General features: G+C 42.7%; 3 protein-coding genes across 4 annotated transcripts in view; 2 read left to right on the top strand and 1 right to left on the bottom strand.

The window, feature by feature from the left end:
* The window catches only part of vat1 (vesicle amine transport 1), a 31,772-nt gene extending 21,424 nt beyond the window's left edge, over positions 1-10,348 (top strand). The window contains exons 5-6 of the mRNA XM_044181467.1: positions 1,020-1,261; positions 4,739-10,348. Coding sequence (XP_044037402.1) covers positions 1,020-1,261; positions 4,739-5,011 — 515 coding nt within the window. The 3' untranslated portion in view covers positions 5,012-10,348. The remainder of the gene's footprint in view (positions 1-1,019; positions 1,262-4,738) is intronic.
* On the bottom strand, positions 10,346-16,653 carry si:busm1-163l24.3. Of its 2 annotated transcripts, XM_044181465.1 has the most exons (6): positions 16,502-16,653; positions 15,295-15,478; positions 14,809-14,912; positions 11,907-14,711; positions 11,087-11,295; positions 10,346-10,985 (listed from the first exon to the last, which is right to left on the bottom strand). In XM_044181465.1, exons 2-6 carry the CDS (start codon positions 15,476-15,478, stop codon positions 10,919-10,921), a joined length of 3,369 nt encoding a protein of 1,122 aa, XP_044037400.1. In that variant the 5' UTR covers positions 16,502-16,653; the 3' UTR covers positions 10,346-10,918. The 2 variants fall into 2 exon arrangements, with proteins under 2 accessions (XP_044037400.1, XP_044037401.1); XM_044181466.1 differs by lacking the exon at positions 14,809-14,912.
* A 1,423-nt stretch (positions 16,654-18,076) lies between these two features.
* On the top strand, positions 18,077-21,957 carry phb (prohibitin). The gene is made up of 7 exons (XM_044181464.1): positions 18,077-18,191; positions 18,751-18,844; positions 19,832-19,993; positions 20,424-20,566; positions 20,652-20,768; positions 20,862-20,957; positions 21,094-21,957. The coding sequence occupies exons 2-7, from the start codon at positions 18,760-18,762 to the stop codon at positions 21,304-21,306; spliced, it is 816 nt and encodes a 271-aa protein (XP_044037399.1). The 5' UTR covers positions 18,077-18,191; positions 18,751-18,759; the 3' UTR covers positions 21,307-21,957.
* Positions 21,958-22,671: the final 714 nt, after the last annotated feature.

Genomic DNA, 22,671 nt, shown 5'->3' with positions numbered 1-22,671 from the left:
ACCCAGCATGGTGCCCCCCACCCCCGCCCATTCACCCTTTCTTACCCCTACAAACCCCCCCAGCCCCACCCCACCCTCCCGCTTCCTCTGTGCTGGCTGCTCCTCTTCCAGCTTATCAGAAGTATGCATGGCGGAACAATGGAAGTTCTATCCACACGAAACCTGGAATGTGTCTGAATGTAGCAAGCTGGGTCGCTCTCTTCTCTCAGAGCATGCTTTGTGTCCCCTGTTTCCCCAGAGAGAGAGACAGACACAGTGAGAGCATAGGAGGCTATGTGAACACAGAAGGAGGGGATGTGGTGACAGTGAGAGCTGAAGTGCTAATGAGGTTTTCAGGGTGGAAGGGGTAGGTGAGAGTGTGAGTGTACAGGAAAAGAGAGGCGGAGCAAAGATATAAACCGGAACTAAGGAGTAGAGGCACCTGATAGGACTTAATGTTGATTTGACATGTTGCCAAATGATAATGATAATCAGTATCTTATTTTTGTCAGCAATTGTTTGGCCTATAAAATGTCATAAAATTGGAACAAATGAAAAGCTGAGACATCGCCAAACCTACCTAAACCAAGATGATGTCTTCAAATTGCTTGTTTTTTCAAAAATCCAAACATATTCAGTTTACAATTACATAAAAAAGAGAAAGGTGCAAATCCTCAAATTTGCGAGACAGTAACCAGCAAATGTTTGCAATTTTCCTGGATAAATTATTTAAAAGATTAATCTACTATCAAAAATCTGTCTTTTCTGTCAATTAAATAATCACGTGACTGTTTCACCACTAAAAGAGAGAAATTGGTGATCAGGCAAAGTGGGTACGGTCAGAACAAAAGAGGAAAAGGGGATGAAAGGGATTGGGGTTGGGGTCAGATAATTTGATCTAAAGTAAATGAATTATACACAGGGATTTAGAAATGTACCTGAAAACACACAAAAACACACACACCCTCTTTCTTAGACTTTCTCTCCCACGGAGTAGAGGTTGAGGTTCTTTCTGTCCTGTCACCCTCCTTCTCTGTCAGGTGCCGCTAACATGCTGGCGGGCCAGAAGAAGAACCTGCTCGCCGTGGCTAAGAATTGGTATCATCAGTTCTCCATCCACACACTCAGCCTGATCCAGGGGAACAAGTCGGTGTGCGGCTTCCACCTGGGATACCTGGACGGGGAGATGGAGCTCATCACCCAGGCCATGAACTCCATCCTGGATCTCTACAAGGAGGGCAAGATTAAGCCCCGCATTGACTCCACTTGGCACCTCGAGCAGGTTTGTGTCAAACTGTACGCTATGTATGTGGATTGTGTGTGGATTGATTACATTCTCTGTTTGGCCAGATAACAATGATTGTCACATTCTCTAAATATTCTTCATGAATAGTTTTAGAAGATGTGATTATACATACTGTGAGATGATATTTTGCTATATTGTTTTTACCAAGATAGTGGTCCTTTCAATATTGCATTAGGCCATCGCAGGCAGTGTTTCAAATCAGTGACCAGGACTGCACTAGAATATTTACACTAGATTTGAAAATCAATGTGAGGATGTATATTTAAGGATTTAATTCAGCAGACATTCTCATCTGTTTATTGTATCTAAAAACTATTGAACTCAATTGAATATATCATAACATACTGTACTGTACTGTACATCTCTATCATAAAAAAGAATAACTTATACCATGACAGACGAGGTTATCCTTATCACCCACCTTATTTATAACTGATGTAGCTAGTTTTCCAGCCACATATATATCAATTAAGAAAGTTCTTTGACCTGTACAGTATGTGACTATTTGAACTGCTGTTTTTTTTCTTAGGTTGAATCCATACTCAAAGATGTAATTCCATTAAATGGCCTTTGTATGTGGATTTCAGATCCATTTATGCTCAATTGTTAGTGTGACTAAAACCATACCTGTGCACCTCAGTCCGAATGATTCATTGTGACATGGGTGCATTTACACCTGAATGACATTTTTCGACACATGTTTGCAACCCTGTCACCCAGAATTCATGTGAATGCCAGGTGGGTTTGTGTGTGCGAGTTTTGCTGTGGGATCTGCAGTAACTGGGTGTGGCTCAGATTCAATAAGGCTCAACGTCGAACAGGCGAAGTTTGTCCACAAGAAGCACTGTGTCTCCTCTGGCATAACTCACTCAGCCAGACAGAGTCAGATTGTTGCTGACAAAATTAACGCTGCAAACAGATATGAATAGAGAGTGTGAAAAACACCAAGAGAAAGACGGAGTCAGAGGCTGACGTCTTCTGTTGTCAAAGTCGGAGCTGGTCAGTATTTTGGCCTGTGTGACTGCAGCCAGAGAGAATCACCCACTGTCTTTCTCCGCCATCTGACGCTCTTTCTCTGCCTCTCCATCTGTCTGCTCTTTATATCAGGCTCTTTCTCTCTGTCTTTAGGTTATTGACTCCCTCTCTGTCTCTCTCCATCTCGCTGTATTCTCTGCTTCTCCCTCCTCACAGTGTATCTTTTCTGCTTTTTCTCGCTTGTTGCTATGGTGACATCCTTTAGTCAGTGTGTGCATCTGTCTCAGGGAGGGGCCCTGATGTATGAGAAAGAGACATGGAAGGAGCGTGGAAAAACAGAGGCAAGAAGAAGGTATATCTCAGTCTGGCTTGAAGCGATCAGGTGTGTAAAGTTTCAAGTGTATGTCTGCAAACACTAATGCTTGTAGTAGCATCAAAGACAAAAAGCTGTTGGGCGATAGTTAATCAGATAAATGATCAATTATTACGAGCTGAGTACAAATGCCACGCCCTGACCCCATCCATCGCAGCCCTTCCTCCATTGTCACTTTGTTTTTGGTCCAATAATCAATAAACATGCTTGGACAATATTTGAAAATTAGCATCATCCCTCCCTCCTGTGGTTTCTCTTGGTTAATATCTACATCTGCACTGATACCCAAGAGGATAATGGTCATGTCTGTAGCCGCAAATAGCACACTCCAGTCCGAGATGCCTGGGAGCCAGAGAGGTTGACAGATCTTAGAGAGTGACGGGTGGAAGTGGGTGGAGTCATCAAAAGAGCCTCAGTCGCTCTCACTGTGACTTTCATTCACATTGAAGATGATTCTTATAATTCCCGGACTCACCCCTCCCTCCCTTTCAGTTTCAGCGAGGCGTGTTCCTCATCTGAAGGACACCAGTTGCTCCCTTCATTCCCTCCTCTCCCCCCTCCCTCCCCTTCGAACTCCCACACTCTCCCTCTTTTCCATGTGTCTGAGTTGTTAGGGCCACGTTTCAGCCAGGCTTTACGTTGCTAGGAGATGGCCCTGTTGCCGTGGCATTGGTCGTTAGGAGGTCTGCCTGCCTTGCACGAAGAGGGGGATTGGAAGAGGGAGGGAGGGGGAAGTGATGAAGGCAGGGACAGACAGTGGACAGAGCTGGGAGGAGGGTGGGGTCGTCTGGCTGGGCTTCTCCTCTCGTCATTATGACTGACAGTCAGTGGCTAAATTGGTCGATCCATCAATGGATGGGGGTTTAGCTGATTAGCTGTCAACACAAGAGTGTCTGTCCCTATAAGTAAGATGATTGATTAGCTCCATTAAATTGCGATTTTACCAACCAAACCAACCAACCAAAATATGTTATAGTTCCACAGACTAAAGAAAATGTAACATGCTCTTCCATGATCGACATCAGATTAGCCACTTCTAAAGTTACCACCACTTTTATCTTCAGCTAAACTTTATAATGCATTTTTGCGCAGAACAAGGACTGTGGATTTTATGCCCCAACACATTGGAAATGGGCAGTATAACCAGGAGGTACGTCGACAAAAAACTCTTTCATTGTACATGTGGGTGTGTGAGTGTTGCTTTGGGGCAGAACCTATCCTTTAATAATGAGACATAACACTATCTAGCAGTGGTTTAGTGACCGATTCATCAGCAGTAGCCTCTTCCATCAGTGGAAAAGGAGTGAATACCACAAAAATTTATGATTTTATTGGTCTTTCTGTCACTGCTTAATGAAAAGAAAACATCATATTACAAAAATATGACATAAGAATTCACATTAGAGTTTTGATTAGATAAAACTCCAGCACCTATTAAAATTTACTCCCGAACAAGACTAGGATGGAACTAAGGTCTCAGATCCGACATCACACTCTATCAATCTCCAGGAAATCTGCTTCATCCCCCCTCATTTCTGTCCTTAACTTAAAATGCACGATGATGAACACATTTTAATGTAGAGATGATATAATTTTCTAATTAAAATAAATGTGCTGTTCAGTAGCATTAGGATATTAGATAAAATGATGCAATAAAAGAAAAACTTTCTGTTTCATTATATTTATACTTATTAAATTTTAATATTGATATATATACTGTATATAATATTGTTATCCTTCTGTTATCCTTTTTTTCCTTTGCTTTTTGCTGCAGCAACAATTTCATTTCCCCTTAAAGATTATTAAAGTCTCATCTAACAAATGTAGTTTCTCATATACTGCATATTAAAGTGATATTTGAGGAGCGCAAGCCTGTAAAATTTGTTTCTAGTCTGTGGTATCAAAACAGAAGATTAGAGGCACAGAATGTGAGGAGGCTCGTATTGCTGTGGATGTGTGTTGGTGGAGGAGAAACTGGCTACTACTGTGTACCCTCAATAGATTTTTCTCAATGGCAGGTGTATTTAAAATCTTCCTTGCCCTCCTTTCACCCTTCACTCTTTCATCTTGCCTTATGTAACTGTCTTCTCCTATCTCTCCTCCAGGTGGGCGATGCCATGAGAAAGATGCAGGAGAGGAACAACATCGGCAAAGTGATCCTCACCACAGAGCCGATGCCCGAGGAGGAGAAGAAGGAGGAGCCCAAGAAGGAGGACAAGAAAGAGGACAAGAAGAAGGATGACAAGAAGAAGGATGATAAGAAGAAGGACGATGGCAAGAAGGAGGAGAAGAAGGACGACAAGAAGAAAGAGGAGCCCAAGAAGGAGGAGAAGAAGGAGGAGGAGAAGAAGGAAGAGGTCAAGAAAGAGGAGAAATGAGAGGGAGGAATGGATAGTCGAGCAGACCAGCAGGGAGTTTGTGTGCTGGGAGCAGGGGGTGTGGTGTGGGATGGTGGGGTGGGGTGGGGTGGGGTGGGAGGATGGAGATAGATGGGGTGGGGTGGGAGGATGGGGCTGGAGGGTAAGCAAGGATGGGAAGGAGTTAGAAGGGTAGATTACAAAATTATCACACCACTGTCGATCTTTCATCTCTTCCACCTCCCCTCAGCCTCACCCTCACCCTCTTGAGTCCACAATGGCAGTGATTACTCAGGCCTGGTTCCACCCCACCACCACCACCCACCCCCACCCCCCTCCTATCCCATTTTATTGCTTTTATCTCTTCAACAATTTCCAATCACTTGTAACACCTTGTAAGCTCCGGACTTATCTCTCTGCATCACAAGATTGAGAAAACGAAAGTCACAACACTCTAGAGATTTTTCCTATTGGGAATGACAGAGACAAGAGAGCCGTGGAGGATTGTGGGTACAGTCCAGGCCTGAGGCAAATTACTGTTTCCTTGACAACCGGAATCCCCACTCACACTCCGGCCCCACCCTCGACCCCCATGCCCCACCGCACCTCAACTCCCACTGTGCTAAATTGTTCTGCTCTGATTTCCACCTGCCACCTCCTCTTCCCCCCTCACTGTGCTGAGTCTCCCCCACCTCCCACACCACCACCACCACCCCAACTACATCCACGGCCGGACCCACAGACAGGCACAAAGACAGGCAGATAAACGAAGGACCACACCTACCCACACGTTGCTCTCTTAGTGTCCAACGCTTAGTTATGTCACTGAGGATGAGTCAGAGATGCCTGTGATTGGCTGATGCACCCTACCTCCCCTGGAGATATTTGCATCATGGTTTTGATCATGATGTTTGACTGCTCAGACAATGGTGTTAATGCTGCAAGGCCTAACAATGGTGTTAATGCTGCAAGGCCTAACAATGGTTATCATTTATATGGCCTTAGCTTGGATATAGCTTGTATCAGTCTTCATCAGTGGTAAGGGAAACAGCTCCATAATGCATGTGTTCCCACCAAATTTCAGTAAACTTAATATACTGTCTGCAGTTTTGCACTTGCCTGAATATGAATTTCCCTCATGATGAGCCTTTCTGTGCAGTGTTGAATAGGGAGGCAGAAATCATTGCTCAGCTTCCTTCTCCTTAGTTACAGATTTTTCTAGCTGACCAACTGTTGGCAAGAAGTGCGCAGTGCCAATTAAGAGAGAATTTGTTTTTGTTCAAACAAGCCACAAATACACACACACATACACACACAAACATAGACACTCTGAATGTGATGAAAGAGGCACTGTCATGCTGAGACAGTGAAGCGTCTGAAATGAGCAAGTTAAGAAGGTGAATACCAGTCCTTTTTCCTCTGGATCAGGCTTTCTTCCTCCCTGATCCTCCTCGAGGCATTCCATGGCATTCTGCTCCTTTCATAGCGACCGCTGGCCTGTCGATCACCCTGACCTGAGAGAGGAGAATTCAATTCAAGCTGGCGTCCATACTTTGCCTCCCCTCCTTCTCTCTACACTACTCTCTCTCTCTCCCTCCTCTTTCCATTTCCCTCTCTATGGTCGGCATAGCAACAGGCGTCAGGCTCGTCAGAGATGGCACTGTGGTCTGTTTCTCTGACTCCCTCTCGCTGTGTCTCTCGTTTCTGCCTCCCTAACTCCTTAATTGCCAACAGTCGGTGCTGTCCACCAGTATTTCAACAGGTGTAAAGTGTATTAAGGATTTCAGATGATAAAACGAGGAGTTGGAGCACTTCTCAAGGTTGTTAGTATTGCACTACCAAATGTGTGCAATTAGCAGTATGTTGGCTAAAACAGCGCACCACTCCCCCTAATGGCCAGTATGAATTTTGTTTCACTGGTGTAATGCTATTAAAGTATAATCCTTAGTATTTCATCACACATCCCACTGGGTTTTTCATGTAGGAGGATATCAACTGTAAACCTTACATTTAACCTGACATTTATCTACCTGACCGCCTGCCTGTCTGTGAGCCCGGCCTCAGTGTTAAGACTCAGATAGTGACTAGTGACTTTGTAAAAAACATTAAAAAAATGTTTGAAGAAAAAAAGAAAAAAGTTGTTGTGTTAGCATGAGTGGCCTCCCTCATGTGCTGTGTGTGGTGTGCCATTGTGTGTGAAGATGTCAGTGTCCTCAGGTCGTTTGTCAGGTTTTAAAAGCACCCACCCTACCCCTGCCACATTTCCCGCTCACACTACTCTGCTACAGTATTATGTAGCTCCAACCCAACCCTCCCATCTTACCCTATCTCTCCCTCCTGTCTGATAAGAGGCCTGTGTTATGAGGACAGTTGGTATTAGTATTTTGCACTCTGCTCGCTGATCTTAATGCACTTACAAGCATGGCAGTCGCACTCCAGTCCCACGCAGGCTTTGATTCTGCTCCAGGTTTGCAGCCTGTTTCCCATCATCCACTCCCAGTGAATCTGCTGAAGCTCACTGAAAGCACAGGTGGCACACACACATAGAAACACATACACACACTCATGTAAAGGTCCCCTCATTTTCAGCTTGCCAGTCCCTGCCTGGGCCAACGTCTCCTGGGTGGCAGCTAAAATCAAAGCATTCATCCATCCTTGACTGTGGGAAGTAAAATGTGGAGCAGGGCGGAGTGAACTGGGCTGGAGTGCGACTGCCACGCTGGTGTGGGGAGTGACTGTGTCCTGTCAGCCTCTGGTTAGTGTTCTGTTCTAATCTGCTGGGCTCCCTTTGTGAACCTGTGGACGGTGCTTCTGTTCTGAGTGCCATGTGAGAAACAAACGCTTCAGTAAAAAAAAAAGGATGTTTTACTTAATATGTTATTTTAATTTACCTTTATATTTCCGTTTGTTTGTTTTGTTATCCAAGGGTTTAAAGTTCAAAGCTCATACTCTTAATGTGGGGACCTGCCAACCTGCACTCCTTTTAAATGTGATAAAGTCTTTCTGTTGGTCCGAACCATGTGTGCCAAATTGTATGTATATTCCTCTGTCAATGCTTTGAATATTAACAGTGCATAAAAAATATGAAGAAAATTCAGTTTTTGATGCATTTCCATCAATCTTGAAGAAAAATGAAAATGCAGAAGAGTCGTCATAGTGTGACAGATTTCTATCCCAAATGCTCATTGGTGCTGACAGAATTTTTGCTGCAGTTTACAAAAGGTTTCACACAATTTGTAGTTTTTGATTGGTTGCAGTCTTGCTCAAGCATAGGCCTGCACTGTGCCTCTCTCCTTGCACACAGCTTACCTCAATCCGAGGCACCTCCCTCCATATTTATATCCTTTTCACTGTTTTACCAGCTCTCACATCATTTCAACCACAACAGGTTGATTCTTCCTAAGTGTTTACAACCATAATATTAGTATCACAGTGAAAAGGAACTGGACATGGTGCATTTAAGGTTCAAAACTCCACCAAAAGACATACAGATAATACAGAAATCTGTAAAATCCCTCCAAATCCAAAGCTCCATGGTATTCCTCTCTATGGATTTCTATTCATTTCAGTTTGTTTCCAAACAGGTTGTATAGTAAGTGAGGGAGCAGATGTTTTCACACAGCTGTGCAGGGATGCCAATACTGTAACACAGCTGCACAAAACCCCAGCTTATTGGCTGATCATAGCTCAGCGCTGGCCTACCCCAGACACAACATTTCCGCTTTACAGCTGATCTCAGTTCACTCAAGGATTATTAGAGATGTTCTCCTTTTCCTGTGCTGCATCCGTAGAGCCTCTTGGCCGGTGCAACAGTCGCAGTCCAGCAGCCAGCCAGCCAAAACTCCTCTCCATATCACCCCTTCTTCTCTCCATATGCATTCATAGCAAATAAAACATTACTTTGACATCTGGAATTTGAAATTGCATGCATTCATCGGCATGTGGAAAACAGATTAGAATCTTTTTTCTTTCTTTCAGCATTTTCCCCTTGGTTCTTTTGAGCTAAGATGCCTTTGAGATGAACTCAATCAGTTGGGCGGGTGGCCTGCTGCCTGAGAGTACTTCCACCGTGGTGAAGCTGCAGTGTATATCATCTTGAAATAGTTTCCCAGTCATTCCAGACACTTATGCAAGAGTACTTAGCAACTCAGAGATGCACAGGAGAAAAACAGTGTTTCAAAGTAAAAATAAACAAAGTGGTAATCTTCTGAACATTTGCAGTTTTAGATTTGATATTACTAATTAACACTCATAGTTTTAGGTTTGAAACATGCACTAAGACAATGAGTGTAGTATTTCCAATAGTTACTCTTACGTCTGTCTTGTCTTATAGCTGAAATCCCTCACAAGCACCCACCTTTTGAGGTGAATTTCTTTCCGTTTTATATGGTTTCTCAGGTCATTCCAAACAGCAGGTGTCTTTATGTAAGAAACCTCTTAATTTTGCATTTACTAACACACACAACTTCATTCTGATTCACTGAGTTCACTGCACAAACTGTCACACCAATTTTCCTTCACACCATCCATGTTTGATGTAAGCTTTAGTATGCTGAGTCAAAAGGAGAGGCTCTGTCAGTGGGTTATTTCCAAATTCAGAGCCACTGTGTTCACTCATCCACACTGAGAACCCAAACAACCACATCTGCCTGCAGCTATTGTTTCCTTAGCAGTCATTTGTAAGGTATTGCAATGCAGCAATATCACAGCAACATTGCAGAGATGCTACGGAAGTACAACCTGGCTGGGCTTGTCATGTACAGTACTAGGATGCATGTTTAGTCAACCAGAAAATAAGGCATGTGTTTATGTACAGTTCACTGTCTCTTTCCACGATAGTTTAGTAGTCACGTAGTGGTGTGGTGTGAGGGAGGAGAATGCCCTTCCAGTCGTGTCAAGTTGCCAACTGAAGCCAATCCACTGCCCCCTGTGCCACCTGACTCCCTGTCCTCACCTTCAGCATGGTCATGGCCAGCTGGCACATTCATAATACACCTTAACCTATCTCTGGGAATGCTTCAGAAACTCACATCCACCCCACTACACACCTCCTGTTAAGAGTTCAGTCACCACTGGTAATTTTCTACAAGGCATACCCAACAGGTTGATTTCTAAGCTAGTTCTCCTCTACTCTGTCCTTCCTTGTGTTGTTTTTTTTCCTGGTTGCAAACACTCTTCGTCTCGACTTTGTTTTTTAAACCCTTTGAATTGATGCTGCTTCTGTGCTTGACTCTGGGTTTACTGCGTGGTGCCATGTTGTCCACATGGCCTCTAGAGCTTGTAACGCTTCAGTGTGTAATGTTACCATATGCCTTACATGTTTTCCAGGACTAATAAAAAAAGCATAACAAAAAGTCAGATGTGCTTTTTTATTTCTGTGCCCATTCTGAAAATGAAGTGAAGAGAATTAATCACAGATTTTTACAAAGTCATTAATTTGACTCCCTAGTTTTCTACAAATATCTTCCTGATTTTAAACTAGATGATCCTTAAAACAACACAGGATGATACAAAATGTATAACTATACAGTACTATGCACACTATTTTAGATTTTTTACAAAATAAAGCTGGAATAGTAAGAAAATGTTCAGGAATGCTTTGTGAAATATTAGTTATAGTTATTTACACACAGGTTGAATCATCTCTCTTAAAGTAAGCAACGGTGAGGCAGGTTATAGAATTAAAAAAAATAGCTGCAATGACAGCTATAACTTCATTATCTGAAAAATATTTAAATTTCTATATACATCATGAGACATCATGAACTTGCAATATAACCTGGTACTAAAAGCAATATAACCTGGTACTAATCACCATACAAATACAGTGCAACAGGCTCTAACCACAAAAAGGATTTAAAAAATATAAAACTGCATAAGAACTCCTCTTCAGATTGCTTTTATTCTTAAAAACTTGGCTGGCGGCTCCTAAATCCCAAGGGACGTCAAGACCTCAGACAAGCGAGTCAAGTAAGTGGAATCTGGGTAACTGTTCCTGAGAGAGACAAAAAGAAGACTGTTCATCTCAGACACATGGACTTGTGTGACCTTTAATTCTACAGCTCTGTTAGACATTCCCAATCTCAATTCACTCACCCTGATTTGCCTCCATGTAGGCTGGTCTTGTGTGGGATACAGTTCCAGATGACCCTGGCCCCTGTCTCTTTGTCCATCACTGTGAAGGTGAGTCCCTGCCTGAAGGCTTTCTCCAGTCTGGGCAGCAGCTTCCTCGTCTTCTCGCAGTCAGGAAGGAAGGCTTCAAACACCCCTCCTTGAAATGGTTTTCCTGGAGAAGGGTGACCCTCCTGGTAAGACAGAAAGCAAAGACCACAGGCGTAAACAAAGTCATTATTAAAGCTCTACGTGATACCTTATACATTAGCAGAAAACTGCACATGGGGTCAGAATTCGTGACTGCAGTCTTTTTTACTTTTGATAACATTTGACAGTAAACAAGCATGCGCTGCCTGATGGTTCCAGAACACGGTGGCTCAAGAAACTTTTAACTTCCTACGCAAAACTACAATGTCACAGTGTATTTTCCAGTATTCTATAAATCATAATAGGTCTTTCTGGAGGGTTAAGCTAAATGCTTGTTGACATTGTGTATGAGTCAACTACAACACGGAAAAATGCACCTGTACAAAACTGCTCTGTAATAAATGCCTTTCACAAAATATTACCATTTTCTGCGAAGTCATATCAGGTAAAACGTTAGAAAAGCATATTAATGTTTCACTGAAACTGGTGTAAAATAATCAGTAAAAAGACACCAACTGAGCAGCCATTGTTTTGTCCATATCATTTGTTTTCTCTTCCAAGATTAAAAATTAATAGGCACATAGTACATTCTGTGAAAGGTCTCTATTAGATACAAAAATTATCAGTGAGAATATGTTTAAAATAAGCCCCTCACCCCTTGGATACCATCAGAAATGCAGTAAGTGATCTTGATAGCAGAGTCTTTGTTGTAACCTGGTACACTGATGTGTAGTTTACAGTAGTTCATACTGCCCTGGATGCCCCGTGGTGTCGGCTCTCTCTCATGACAAACTTTGCAGTGCACATGTACAGTGTCCAGGCACTTTGAGCACATGGAAGCCCCACACTTAGTTTTCATCATCAACTTCTCACTCTGTCCGCACACACAGATGCACCCCAGACCTCCCAGGCCTCCCAGACCTGACCTGGACTCCACTGGGGTGTCTTGGATCTCTGTTTGTCTTTGCTGTATACTGTCCTTTTGGGTAGAATGTATGGTTCTCTCTTTCTTATGAAGCTCCATGTCTTTATCAGTACGGGTTGTTGTTGACCCGACACCATTCACATGTCTCGCACTGCTATCATTTCCTGTTTTAGAGTGGCTGACAAACTTCTCCATCTTCTGTCCATCCATCTCCACTGTATCTACAATTTTCACATTCTCCTCAATAGCAGGGTCTTTCCTTGCTAAAGGTTGGATAATAGATCCATTCACAAGTTCTGTCTCACGGAAGTCACTTCTATGGTTTGTTCTCCTTTCCTGACTACTACCAGTCCCGTCAGCTTTGCTTGTTTGGCTCTCCAGCATCACGTGAGGATTACTGTAACAGTCCAGACTAGTACTTTGGTCCTCATTCATTGTGGATGTGGATGGATTCCAATTGGAGGTAGAGGGGCTAGAGAAGTCCAGTTGTTCAGGTATTTTGGCTAAATCTCCGGAAAATACCTCCTGCAGTGAAACACCTACCTGAGAACACAACTTTTTCGGACCGAGAAGAAATAAACTCTGCTTTAAAATCTGGATGGTAACCTTCTTGAACCGGCTACGCACCTCAGCGCAACAAGCCTGTAAGGTTTCATCTGCTCTGTCAGTGATACCCAGCTCTGACAAGCGCAGCTCCTGCATAGAAAAGTCTACACTAACCGAATCAACCAGCTTCTGTAAACCTTGCCGACATGAACTCACTTTGGATGAGTTTGCCCCTCTTAAGGTGACAGTCAGATCACTACTACCCTCTGAGCGGCTCTCTTTCATCTGGACATCAGAAGTCAGGTCGTCCACTCGGGTGCTATAGGCTTCTTTAATGTGCTGCCACATCACAGCGGAAACTGTAATCTCTGCATTAAAGACTTCCCGCTTGTCTCTCCCTGTTTGGTTACTGAAGCTAGAGGACCTGCCCCTGGCTCTGACTGTGGACTTGCTGGAGTCATCTTGACTCTTCTGACCCATAACTTGGGCCTTCTGCTGAGGCGTTCCTGAGAAACTACTGGCTCGCTTCAAGGTGGATCCAGACCCAGCAGGTGGAAGTGGAGTACTTCCTGAAAAACTGGACTGAGTTGCGCTAAGGGGGGATGTTACATTCTTGGGTCGAGTATCACTTAAATGTGATTTTAAGGAGGTTTTATTCTGCACAGAGGCAGTTGAAGGCAAAGCATCTCCACTCTTAAACAAGATGTCCCCGCCAGTATTTTGGGCTAATGCTCTGGAGACTCTTTCACTAGCAATCTCTGCTGTTTCTGACAGTACATCATGCCCTAACATTGGCCCGAGGCGTGTTTGTCTACTGGGAGATGAAAGCCCTCGTAAGGTGAAGTCAGTTGGTCGACTGCCTAATGCAGGCAGCCCTGAATCTTTGAACCGAGCAGCTAGTTTATACCTTCTGGCTCCTTCAGCTCTCCTCTCTTCCTCCTCTGACCTCAGCAGATGATCTATCCCATCATCCAGATAATCTACAGAGGAGGACATGGTGAGGGAGACTCTCTGCTCATCAGCATGAGTTGATGAACCTGAATCATATGAAGGAAATGTAAGACTGGCTACATCCTCTTTTTTACTCCTCACTTCACTATGGTCCAGGAGAAGAAAGTGCTTGGCCTCAGACACGTCACTACTGCTCCCAATAATGTAAATATATCGTTCATCTTCATTCAGAAGAAGCTTGGGATATCTGACATGTAAGTTCTCCAACGCTCTTTGCAGTCCCCCCCTGGGGGACAGGATACTCTTAAGGAGCTGGGCTCGGCGAATCTTGGTCTCATTCTCTTGGTAAAGCCTACTTATTGCCTTTCTTGCCAACTTCAGGCACTCCTTATCTCGACCATCCCCCCCCACTCCAGTTGCAACCTGCAAAAACAGAGTAGTCAACCCCTGATTTGTCATATCCACCACATCAACACTGTACTGTCTAAGGATATGCTGGTATTCCTGTCTGCAGTGTCTCTGCAGATACTGGAACATGTCTGCATCCACAATTAGTGAGAAGTCCTCCTCTGACGTGGTAGGATGCTCAGGAAGCTGCAGAGCTGCACCCTCTGTCTGGCCAGTATCTTCCCAGCCATTACCACCAGGTGTCAGGTCTCTATGTGAGCCTGAGTTGTTCTCATCAGAAGGCCTGCCAATGTGAACCTTCTCTATTTGTTCTCTTTGCTTATTAGGTTTCCTGCTCTGATCTTCTGACTCCTGAGTATGAGGTTTATGTGCTATCTGAACAGACCTGGAGCCACTGGTGGCAGATTGACCTGAGTCTTTGTTTTCTGCTAATTGTGGTCCTCCAGGATGGCCAAGTAGTTGTGCCAAGGCAGCCTGGACTTTGGAATAGGCACCATGCAATATGCATAATGCCTCAGTAGCACCGTCCTTTATCTGGATATCAGGGTGGCTCTTATGAAGGCTTATCAATGCCATTTTCCCCCCAGGAAGCTGGCTGTAGTCGACAGTTGCTGATAAACCTAAGATGACCTATGATGATGGAAAAAGAGAGACAACAAACACTCATGGATTTTACTGTATATTCAGTATATGTTGACATATTACCCAACATTCTAGTTAAATATACCTCGTCTGGTTCCAGGCTTTCACGGTGCTCAGTTACATTGACTTTATATTTCTTTCCATCCACTTCCAGAATGTGCCGGCTGTGCTGAATAACTCTCTGTGCCACTGTGTGAGAGGGGTCACCAGAGGGAAATCAATCTCAGTCTGTGAAGCGTCCTGACTAAGCGCTTTTACCAATGACTACTTCATTGACTTGCATGCCAACATTCCAGCTCAGTGTAAATCACTGGTGACAGACGACATAGTGCAATACATTACTAATACTCTGCAAAATACTGCAACTACATTTTGGAGTCTTTAGAGTGAAACTTAATTAAGCATTAGCTGTTGTATTGTGAGACCTGAGTGTTAATGTAGTTAATATAATAATATAGTTGTTTTTTTCACATCAACATGTCTCTGTAATAGAATAAATTCATTATTCAGAAAAATCTCCCTCCCATAAACTTCATATGCACAGACATGCACAGACCCTGACCCTACTGACCTCCACTGTCCTCGAAGGTGATGAGGGCAGAGATGGGCGTTGCCTTGACAAAGGTGACAGAGGATATTTCCCCTCCTCCATTCTTGGCTCTCAGGAAGTGGATAAATAGCTTGTCTTTCAGTCTGTCATCCTCAATGTCTGTGGGCAGACCACTCACCCTCACAGTCTTTCCCGGCTCTGCCATCTGCTGGGAGAAACACAATCATTGCTGTGAAGAAAAACCCTTAAGAATAACTGCAAGACAGCCACACAGAAATGTCATGACTCTACACAATTGGTGAGCGTGAACAGCAACAGGATGATGACAAAAAGCCAAAACACAACAGCTCTTCATGAAGCTTTTAATGTTAAAGTAGCAGGCAACCATTCAAACCCCACCCTTGCAAATACAAAGGGAGACATATTTGATTATATAACACCCTCTATTGGGGGTTACTAGGACACTACATCAACTTAACTCAAAAACTTCCATTTCAGGTGCCATCACCAATGAGAGTTTTTTGTTGAAATTCTGAGCAAATTACTGTCATTCTTAAATTTATTAATGTCTTCTCCAATTCCTCTAAAACTGGTCCTTTACATTTCAAACACTGACAGACTGAGATAATGACAGGCTATATGGCGACTGATATTTGATTATCTTAAAGCCATAACTATTGAGAGATTTGCTCTGTATTGTTAAAGAAAACGTGTTGCCCTCTTTTCGTTCACATCCCCTCGTGCAATACAGCTATCAATGTTAAAAGTGTAAATAATATGTGCAGATTGTGACAGATGATGAAGTTAACGCCCCCTCTTCCTAGTTTGCCGAGATCAGGTTGACAACTGAGAAAGAATAAACTGCCCCAAAAACAGCATTTGTTTAGCTAGCCTAGATGTTGCTTTTCGCACACACAATAGATATTTGTAAATGTAAAGTTACTATCGATTATGTTGCATTCTAAACTCTTCTGGTCTAATTTGCAGCCATCCTGCAAGATATGCGCAAAATGTTGAGTGTTCATCGCTACAGGATGTCAAAAAAATACATGTAGAAGCGAGAAGGAAAGCCACATTGCAGAGCTGAGTGTCAAGGAAGTGAAAAAATCGGACAAATCTAAACAGTCTGCAGGGCGCCCTATCGACGGATCTTCTGTTTACGCGCGACGCTGTTACTGTCTGTCTCAAAATATCTTGGATATCTTTAAGATTCGTAATGATTACTGACCTTACAAAGGTTTCGCAGCGTTTTCTCGCTATACTCTTTCAAAGACCGTCACCCTTTTCAAGCCATGGAGGAAAAGTGAAACTACAAACTATTGTGTAATTTGTCAGGTCCGCGCGAGGGGGCGACCAAGTGCCGTCACCTTTATAACATACGTCACAGCACAGTGTGCGCGCGTGTGCGTGTCTGAGTACAGGTGCCCCGGCTGGTTTCCCCGCTGCTCTGTCTATTATCAGAATCAGAAATACTTTATTGATCCCCGAAGGGAAACTCTTTGTTACAGCAGCTCACCTTTACGTCAGTGCACACAGGAAGTACTAGCAAAAAATATAATACAATACACTATAATACAGGGCAGAAAATGAATTAAGTACCAGGAGGGTATAAGTATAAAATAAAATAAGTGTGAAGTACAAAGTGGGTTTACAGGTTGATAATGATAATACGGTATAATAATACAATGTAATAACATAAGTAATAAGTAGTAGTGCATGTACTGTCAAGTTAAGTGTAGCCTATTAAGATTATTATGAGACGGTAGACATTGCACAGCAGTAATAGAGGTATTAATAAATATCAATATCAATAAATAGGAAAAACTAGAATATTGCCCAGGAGTATTAACACAGGATATTGCACAATTATTTCAAGTATTGCAGAGATGTAATGATCAATGTCCAGTTTAATGACTTAGGGTCATATAGACTTAGAGGGAGGAGTTAAAGAGTTTGATGGCCACAGGCAGGAATGACTTCCTGTGGCGCTCTGTGGTGCTTTTTGGGGGGTGAGTCTTCCGCTGAAGGTGCTCCTTTGTTTGACCAGCACGTCATGGAGTGGGCAGGAGACAGTGTCCAAGATGGCATGTAGTTTGGCCAGCGTGCTCCTCTCTGACACCACCGACAGAGAGTCCAGCTCCACCCCCACAATGTCACTGGCCTTACGGATCAGTTTATTGAGTCTGTTAGCCTCCGCTACCCTCAGCCTGCTGCCCCAGCATGCAACAGCCTATAGGATAGCACTGGCCACCACAGACTCATAAAACATCTTCAGCATTGTCCGGCAGATGTTGAAGGACCTCAGCCTCCTCAGGAAATAGAGGCGTCTCTGGCCCTTCCTGTACAGAGCTTGAGTGTTCTTAGCCCAGTCCAGTTTATTGTCCATGTGTACTCGTAGGTACTTGTAATCCTCTACAACATTAGGCCATACATCATCTACATTAGGCCTACTGAACGAATAAACAAGCTCTTGGAATACATCAGTCCTCTTTCCTACAGTTTACAAGTCACCAAGCTGGCCTGTAGCTTCGTTTTTTCTTCTTTCCTACCCCATTAATCATCTCACAACACCTCAGATTTTGTTTCGACCCTTTGGGAACCATTTGATTAAACTACCTACTGTAAACAGTTACAGGTTCAAAGGGCTTTATTCAAATATATAAGAAACAGGTTTAATATCTAGAATATAAATTCTTTATAAAGTTTTTTTCCCCGTCGTTTGTTAGTTTTTGGGTAAAGTCAAGTCAACGTTGTTTTGTAAAATCAAAGAAGAAGAAGAAGAAGAAGAAGAAGAAGTCTGTCTTTTGTCCAATCAGAGGCTACGTTGCTCCGTGCAGTGCGCAGGCGCTGTGGCGCAGATATTTCATGTGTTGCACGTCGTGTCCGGTGGAGGTCATAGACGTCTGAGCGAAGCTGAGGTGAGTTATGACATGCAGTGCTTTCGTGACACTGAAAATACATAATTGTATAGCAATAATTACAAAGCGAACTGGACATGTTTTTAATGTTATCTATAAATGACGTTATATCATAAGTGTTGAGTAAGGCGAACATGAGCAACCACTCTGCATGTCCGTAAGCGAGAGATAACATGCGTACAGTCACCTGGCGTACCATTTGTACTTGGCTGACTTAAGCTTTATTGCCGTTTTTATGTATCTCAAATTATGTAACGTTATATGTAGTATTTTACATGTAGTAAACTCTAAGCAACAGCTCTCTGTTTAGTCGGCTTAGCTTACCAACTCTCAGTTCATAGCTAGCTGATAAGCTAATGCTAGCTAGTGAGCTAAGTTAGCTAACACCCAAAGCCTTGGCATCTCTCAACCCAAGGCCAACTATTTACTGGATGGAAGGGATTTAGGCTGGCTTTCTAAGTGCTGTCACAAACACTCAAATGGTTTACAATGTGTAGGAGTAATGCTGGTGATGTGTTCTAATTGTATCAACCTCTTGTCTTATTTTCACTGCCAATAGATTGCTGTCATGGCCAAGCTGTTTGAGTCTATTGGGAAGTTGGGGCTGGCGCTCGCCATTGGTGGAGGTGTTGTGAACTCTGCGCTTTTCAATGGTGGGTGCTGGTCAATTGGATACCTAACAATACATAACTTTAGGATAGTGGTGGTCATATTCAACCTGGGCCAATTCACCTAGTTTTTACCTTACTGACAAGTGATTCATATGTCCTTGATGTGAACACGGCACTCATTCAAGAAGTCTGAGCAATTATAAAGTGTCAGATAAGACTACTAACTGACTCATTGAGCGATTATTACAGCAGTTTTAACACAAATTCACTGTGTTGCATCATCACACTTAACTGCAACATCTCCACAATAGAGTGGTACATTCACAATTTCATACGGTGTTCGAGAGAGCTCAGTGCACTGCAACTTAATAAACACGTGCAAATAGACAGAGCACAAGTAAATTAAGAAAACATCTTCACCACTTTGACAGCGCATAGGCACATACACACACACAAATATATATAAATAAATCAAAAACATACTCCCAAGTCCAATACAACGCAGCAGAAGTTTATGGGGGAAACGAACTTCGACCATTCGCCAGTGATGTTTTCAATGGAGCCAACTATGTTCATTTAACTTTTAAAATTCTGATTGCATTATTCTGATATCATTTGAGATATTGACTGTACACTTGGCGTTAACCTCTTACTAATTACTAGCGTGTTCATCATAGTTTATTCATCTAGCTCTATTGTGTTGTAACTCAGTCTTGTGTATGATTTGCAGCATTTCTCTTTTTGCTTGTGTTTTTTGTATTTGCAGTGTGTTTCTTACTACTGAATTTCTGTTGTCAGATTGATGACTATGTTTCCTAAAATATGTCTGTAGTAAACCCAATAGCAGCTGTATAGCACCGTATAGCTCTTCAGCAATATGTCAAAGGTTAGGAAAACACTGACTTGGGTAAAAAAAAAAAAAAAAAAAATCTCAAAGCATTTGACAGTTGTAGAGCTATAAACCTATAAAAATCTATGCTGTATACACAAACCTTTTGGCAGAAAGACTAACTATCCATCTTGCTACAGTTGATGCAGGGCACCGAGCTGTGATATTTGACAGGTTCAGAGGAGTGCAAGATGTTGTTGTTGGTGAAGGAACCCACTTCCTCATTCCCTGGGTTCAGAAACCTGTCATCTTTGATTGCCGTTCCCGTCCACGCAACGTGCCTGTCATCACAGGCAGCAAAGGTACATCAATTATCTACTGAACTGCTGTAATGCTGTCCACACTTTTGCTCATACACAGTCTGTGTCTCTTAAAACTCAGTTGACTGTATGGGTTCTCTGAGGGTGCAGCTAGCCTCTTGGAAATGCTATATTTTAGAGGAGAAAACTGGCATGGCTAACATCCTAATGTACAGGTGTGGAGACAGATAGTCGCACACTTGTAGCCACGATGCAAAAAAACCCAACATTTTGACATAAGTCTTTGTCAAGGTATTGAAGGACAAACCAGCTCAACAGACATTAAATAGAAGATAAGACACATGATAGAGCACACCTGTGTCTTATCTTAATTATTAAAACATTTTTTGCATCATGAGTACAAGTGTGCAACTATCTTCCTCCACACCTAACAATATGTGCAATAATAGTTACATTTTAACCCCCCCCCCAGATCTGCAGAATGTAAACATCACATTGCGTATCCTCTTCCGGCCGGTGACCAACCAGCTGCCACGCATCTTCACCAGTATTGGTGAGGACTATGATGAGAGGGTGCTGCCATCCATCACCACAGAGGTCTTGAAGGCTGTAGTGGTGAGTATCAGACAAGAAGAGCCTTTTGTTGTGAGTGAGTTGACAAACTGACTGATAAGCCACTGTGTGTGTCTCTTTTTCATAGGCTCGGTTTGATGCTGGTGAGCTCATCACCCAGAGAGAGCTTGTGTCTCGGCAGGTTAGTGAGGACCTTACAGAAAGAGCCTCCACCTTTGGCCTCATCTTGGATGACGTCTCACTGGTATGAAGCTGCTGGCAAATTTTTCAACAATGTTCATGTTATCTTTGCAGTTGGGTTTTAACTTGGAGAAACAATTGTCTTGTCTTCTTGCAGACACACTTGACCTTTGGCAAGGAATTCACAGAGGCTGTTGAGATGAAGCAGGTGGCCCAGCAGGAGGCTGAGAGGGCCCGTTTTGTTGTAGAAAAGGTATTATTTTCAACACACAGTCATCCCTATACTACTTCAGAAACTTTATGCAGTCTCTATGGGGGGAAGAGTTGGAAGGTTTAATTACAGTAATTGTGAATTAAGGCAACTCACAAAGTCTTTTTATCCTTTTTAGGCAGAACAACAGAAGCAGGCTGCCATAATCTCAGCAGAGGGAGATTCCCAGGCTGCCTTGCTCATTGCCAACTCCCTGATGGAGGCTGGTGATGGTCTGGTAGAGCTACGTAAGCTGGAGGCAGCTGAGGACATCGCTTTCCAGCTCTCCCGCTCTCGCAATGTCACTTACCTGCCCTCAGGACAGGGCACATTGCTCCAGTTGCCCCAGTGAAAACATCTCATCTCATGTCTACCACACTTGCTGTCACCAGCGGTTACAAGGGCCGTGGAAGGGGTGGTTGGAGGATTCAATAAAGGACTCCCAACTTCTCACACATTCCTCCCACTCTTTCTCTAGCCAACTCTGGACTGGGCTCTGCTGATAGCAGCATGGTGGGAGACAAAGTGAGAGATCTGTGATGGATACATTATTGAAGTCCACCCATGTGTGAGGAAGTGGAGGGTAACATATATAAAAGTACCTTGTTTTGAAAAGAATTGACAATGAAGTAAATTCTCTTAAGATTTGTCTTTGCTACATTGTTTCAGATTCAGAGCACTGCATGTGTGGAAAGCAACAGAGTGATTTTAACATCAAGGGGAAACCGTTTGATTCCTGTAAAAGATATATTACTCTGTTATTGTTGTGCTGGAAAGCATCATCAAATTGTGTAACTACATATATTAAAATCTGTAATGAAAGGCTCTCCTTTGGATGAATATTGCCACCCCCAATCAATTGGAATGTGCCTGTCAGATAGTAGAGGATGATCCTTCATTCTGTACAGTTGTCGCTGTGTCTTTAGTTTGTGTGGAGAAAGTGTGAGCCCCATGTTTCAGAAATGGCCCAACTTAACAATAAAATTGTCTTTCTACCTCCCAATGGTCGGGCTTGTTCAATGCCTCAGAGGTAAATATACAGTATTTTCTATTAAGTGTAATCATAATCGTCACCACAGGAGGGTGCATCATAATTACTCCCCTTTTTGAAAATATAATGTAGAAGATGAGCAGTCAGTTGCACTGTTCATTGTTGCTTCCTCAACAATTGCACCATTATTTAACGTTTATCTCATTTGTAGTTTTGATGACAGGGAAAAGTTAAGTTATTGAAAACAATGGATATTATGGGAAGGAATTAAAACTTCTATGCAACTAATGATGGGGTTCTTTTAAATATTTTCTGAACTATAGTTCAAGATGAAATCATAATTTAAATTAATTTTAGAAGAAGGCATGGTTGAGATTAATAATAGATTTTAGATTTTCATCCATTTTTAAACCCTTACTTTATGCATTGTCGTGGATGTTATTTATCATTTAGGAAAATATCTCTGAAATATGGAATTGTGTCAATTTCCTGGGAGGTTCTATAGAAATAAATAGGAAACAATAATTTACTGGGACCCCTTGTGTGTCCAGACCAAACAACTTAATTTTAAAATATAACAATTAAAGAGGTATAATATTAAAGAGAGTTTGTGGTAAAATTGGATACATTCATTACTCTTTTAGGAATTTTCTTTTGAGAGGATAAAACGGACCTCAGGTTTTTCTCATTATTATTTCATCAATCAAGGATATCAGCTCAGCGCGT

Source organism: Siniperca chuatsi, linkage group LG21, assembly GCF_020085105.1.
Source record: "Siniperca chuatsi isolate FFG_IHB_CAS linkage group LG21, ASM2008510v1, whole genome shotgun sequence".
In the NCBI taxonomy this organism is placed as follows: domain Eukaryota; kingdom Metazoa; phylum Chordata; class Actinopteri; order Centrarchiformes; family Sinipercidae; genus Siniperca; species Siniperca chuatsi.
Note: the sequence above shows the minus strand (reverse complement) of the source record. Positions and strands in the feature narration are given on the sequence as shown.